Source organism: Pholis gunnellus, assembly GCF_910591455.1.
Source record: "Pholis gunnellus genome assembly, chromosome: 21".
Lineage (NCBI taxonomy): Eukaryota > Metazoa > Chordata > Actinopteri > Perciformes > Pholidae > Pholis > Pholis gunnellus.
In genome coordinates this window covers 19,589,346-19,594,345 of record NC_136548.1, presented here as the reverse complement: position 1 = coordinate 19,594,345, position 5,000 = coordinate 19,589,346, and the positions used below count along the sequence as shown (strand labels likewise).

The 5,000-nt window shown below is 44.6% G+C and overlaps 1 protein-coding gene across 1 annotated transcript in view; it reads right to left on the bottom strand.

Annotated features, from left to right (window-relative positions):
- The window catches only part of ankfn1a (ankyrin repeat and fibronectin type III domain containing 1a), a gene marked incomplete at its 3' end in the record, with an annotated part of 35,325 nt that overhangs the window by 15,371 nt on the left and 14,954 nt on the right, over positions 1 to 5,000 (bottom strand). Inside the window, exon 4 of the mRNA XM_079182270.1 lies at positions 3,819 to 4,029. Coding sequence (XP_079038396.1) covers positions 3,819 to 4,029 — 211 coding nt within the window. The remainder of the gene's footprint in view (positions 1 to 3,818; positions 4,030 to 5,000) is intronic.

Genomic DNA, 5,000 nt, shown 5'->3' with positions numbered 1-5,000 from the left:
CAGGTTTCAACTCGGTGCGGTGCATTAAGAAAAGCAGCAAAATAGTCAGATGTCTGTCATGAGTTTTTTGGTCAGTGCATCTTTTTTAACGAACATAAAAAATAAATTCTTCAGGCTCAACGAACGACGCCGAGGACTCGCGGTCTGAATGGAGCGCGTCGTGCCTCCTGCTCACATAAAGAAACAGCAGTTTGTGGAGGAGTTGGAGGCTGAAGGTTCAGCTCGGTCAAGGCTGAAGCGCAGACTTCCTTTATATCAGACGAGTCCAGGTGATGAGAGCTGCACCAGAACAGATCAAGGAAACACTGATGGAAACTCTGAACACGTGTCCATGAAAGGACCAAACGCTGGCCGTCCAACAGAAGGTGAGACCGAGAGAAAACACGGTAAACGTTGCAGAAAATATATAACATAAAATGAAATATTGCATCTGTTGTGTAAAAGATGTCACAAAGGTTGTTGCTCTCACTGCAAACTGAGAGGCTGCAGTTTGTCTTCAAACTGACAGAAGATGTTGAAATAATACTTTTACTTGATTCCTACAAAACCCAAAATATATTTAATTCAACATCCGACAGGATATTCAAAACTTCTATTGAGGTTTTCAAATGAAACTGGAAACAACCCCGTGGTTCTCTAAATGTGCGTCATGGTTCTGTTAGATTGCTGCTGCTGTTCAGAGACTGTGGCTAACTCGACCGTATTATTGTGTCTTCATCCGACTCTGTGAACTAATAAAACCTTTAAACACAATGAAAAGCAGCAGCTGCAAGAGCATTAACATGTTGATTCAGAATGATTATTATTCGGTACAACAGTTGCCAATACATCTTTAGTTGGTCAACTCGTCGATGAATCGACGCAAGTCACAAACCAATGAGGTGAGACGATTCAAACACCACGTGGATCAGAAGGGACGAACTCATTCAAACAACGAACACAGAAACCAAAGATGCTTTGTGGTGAACATCCTGTTTATTTCCCCGCTACTGTTCATTACTGCGTGAGGCTGTAAAGTGTCGGTACCGAGCAGAACGATATGAATAAGCAGCGGCTTCAAGGTTTTTATTTGTCAACACGTCTCTACAGCGAGATGTTCGTCCTCCTCCAGTACTGAGCTGGAAGATATAAATGTGGAAATATACAGAAGAGAAAACATGCATCAAAGATTGTTAGAGGGTCCTCTATAAGAGATGTACCTAAAGACACACACACACACACACACACACACTGAAACAAACCACCTGATACCTTCCAGAAATAGAACACTGTGTTTTTATCGGTCTTTGATTCATTGTGAGCTACTTTGCTAGAGAGCAGGTTTTTAAAGGAAGACGTTATGAAGCCTTGACTTCGGTGATTTTGCCGTCGCCATCTTGGATTATGGCAGTTGCCGTGTTTTTTGCAACCAGTGAACAGGAAGTGACCACATGTGGACTGAGGAGGAGTGACGTAGAGACCTGTCAATCACTGTGTAGCCCCGCCCCTAAAGCATCCCCTGCTTTATGGTCTGTGTGACTCTAAATGGACCATCATTTACTAAATGAACATCATGCTGTATTGAAGAAGACTTGAAACTAGAGATTGAGACCATAAACTCATGTTTACAATGTTTACTGAGGTAATAAATCAAGAGAGAAGTAGAGTCATTTTCTCATAGACTTCTATACAACCAGAGGAGTCGCCCCCTGGTGGACACTAGAGAGAATGCAGCTTTAACACATGAACCTCTGGCTTCACTTTAAATTGGATACATTACGACGATCACTATTATTATTATTAGTCACATTACTATGACAGATTGTATTATCATTGTTATTCTACTATATCCACTGCTGCTCTCATTATATGAATCATTTCTGTCACACACATTGGATGTGTTGTAACTCTGTGATGTCGTTCACTCTGAACACTTCATCCTCAGAGGTCTTCCTGCTCCGATGTGCGGGTCAAAGGACAGAGGATGTCATATGTGTACAGATTGTGAATATTTATGTATTTTTTAATATCCAAATAATACGATGTTTCCAACACAAAGCAGAGGATAGACGCAGTGTGTTACAGCTCAGTGACAGGTTGGTATTCATTAAATATGAGCTCAGAGAACGTTAAGAACATGAAGCCCTGTGTTGTAATGACTCTCACTGCCTGAAGGGGGAGACAGAGACGCCTCACCTGCTGCTACACGTGAACTTATATTCAAATACATTCAATCTGAATACTTCCTCCAACAACTAAAGTCGACTTCAAGTTCTTCACACACACACACACACACACACACACACACACACACACACACACACACACACACACACACACACACACACACACAGTGATTAACTTGGCACTAGAGAAATGACATAAACAGAGAGCAGCCGGCCCCGGGAGGGAAAACAGCAGCAGTGTGTTGACTCTGTTTGTTTACGAGGATGGGATTGTACCTCCACAGAGACCCCCCCCCCCCCCCCCCCCCCCCCCAATAAATCACTTAGCTGTAATTGCCCCGGCGTTACATGCATCATTGGAAAAGTTAAACCATTAAATGACAAACCTCGTTAAAGCCGTTCAGAGGGGAGTCACGCAGGACTGTTTAACACACACACGCACACACACACACACACACACACACACACACACACACACACACACACACACACACACACAGTGGGGGCTAATGGGCGTTTTAGTATGAAGGTAAGAACCACCTGTCTTTAAAGGGTTTATGGAGGACAACCAGGAGACTGATGGAGGGAAAACATCTGTGTGTGTGTGTGTGAGTGTGTGTGTGTGTGAGAGTGTGTGTGTGTGTGTGTGTGGGCAAGAGGAGGAGGGGGGATAGGTAGAGGAGACCCAGACTGGCCTGCAGACACAAACACAGACCCCGTCTGATCACGCTATTCTGCACACACACACACACACACTTTATTTATTTATTTAATTTTGTTTAATTTAATTTAATTTACTTTGATTTATTTATTGTATTTCTTTTATTTGTGTCTCATGTATTTGATTGGACAGTCTGTAGACCAGAACCGTGCTACGCTGTGATAGGACGGTCAGCATTAGAGGGGCGGGGCTTAGAGAAGGGGCGGTTGCTCATCCTGAATAACATCGATCGGATTGATTGCAGCTCTACAGTGACTATAAAAAACAACAACACAGCAGAGAAGAGCTAAACCACTTCCTGCCTCCTGTTGAGACGCTACGCAGTGAACCGCAGTGAACCACAGCGCCCCCTCAGGCTGCAGACTGAACTACAGTGAACCACAGCGCCCCCTCAGGCTGCAGGCTGAACTACAGTGAACCACAGCGCCCCCTCAGGCTGCAGGCTGAACTACAGTGAACCACAGCGCCCCCTCAGGCTGCAGGCTGAACTACAGTGAACCACAGCGCCCCCTCAGGCTGCAGGCTGAACTACAGTGAACCACAGCGCCCCCTCAGGCTGCAGACTGAACTACAGTGAACCACAGCGCCCCCTCAGGCTGCAGGCTGAACTACAGTGAACCACAGCGCCCCCTCAGGCTGCAGACTGAACTACAGTGAACCACAGCGCCCCCTCAGGCTGCAGGCTGAACTACAGTGAACCACAGTGAACCACAGCGCCCCCTCAGGCTGCAGGCTGAACTACAGTGAACCACAGCGCCCCCTCAAGCTGCAGGCTGAACTACAGTGAACCACAGTGAACCACAGCGCCCCCTCAAGCTGCAGGCTGAACTACAGTGAACCACAGTGAACCACAGCGCCCCCTCAGGCTGCAGGCTGAACTACAGTGAACCACAGCGCCCCCTCAGGCTGCAGGCTGAACTACAGGCACTCACAGTGAGGACTCTCCTTGCCGCCGGCCTTTAGCAGCAGCTTGGCGATGGGCGTGTTGTTGGTCATGATGGCGATGTCCAGCGGCGTCAGGCCCTGGCTGTTGGGGGTGTTCAGGTCCAGTTCCTCGGCCGAGAACTGGTAGAGGAGTATCTGCACCGTGTCCAGGTCCTGCTGCTCCACGGCCTCGAAGAGACAGTCGCCGCCCTGCATCGTCTGCATGGAAACAAGAGCCACGGTTACACATGGTCATCATCAATATGACAATATGAATAACTTTTAACGATAAACTATTTATATTTGTCTGTTATATCGTTGTAACTGTGACACATCTCGTCTTTGAGAGATTTCATGTTACACATTCATCTTCCTCATCCTCATCATCATCCTCCCCCGTCTGCCTCTTTTTCATGTCTGCTGTTGTGAGTGGTCTGTAAATGTCAGCACACACACACACACACACACACACACACAGCAGGACCTGTGACACTCGTCACACTCGATGAATCTCGGAGACCAAATGTTTCTCAGCGCAGCAGGAAGGACGCGATGATGATGATGATGAAGAGTGAGAAGTGCTCCAGTGACACGAACATGGAGCGAGAGAGAAGACTGAAGACGAGGGAGGAACCGGTTTGATGATGAAGAGGAACTGAGACACAAGCAGAAGGACGAGGTTTCCCTCCAGAATCAAAAAAACTCTTCATTTCCTGCAGCTGCTTCACAATAAAAGCCTTAAAACAAAGTTTTTATTCAAACTGTTCATCAGTTCGGTTCCTTATCGCTTCTTTTTGGTCATTTTGTGAGAAGAAAAGACAATTAATTAAAAAGTTCCTAAATCTTTAAAATACATTCTCAGCATAAATATGATACATATATGATGAATATATGATATGATGAATATATGATATGATGAATATATTATAGATTAATAATAAACCTACCGTTGAACTGATATTTAAGATAAAACCACGAGAATGTTTAACGTATTTCTTTTCATTATTTTCCTAAATTAGCTTTTATTTTATTTTCATCTCCAGATGTTTATTTGTTGCATCGTTATATTATTAATGATAAGACTCTGATCAATATTATCAGTTCTTAAATTGTGACAAAAAAGATAATGAAGAAGATAATCCAGGTTTCTTTATTATTGTAGGTAAACAAATATTTAAGTTTAATAACCA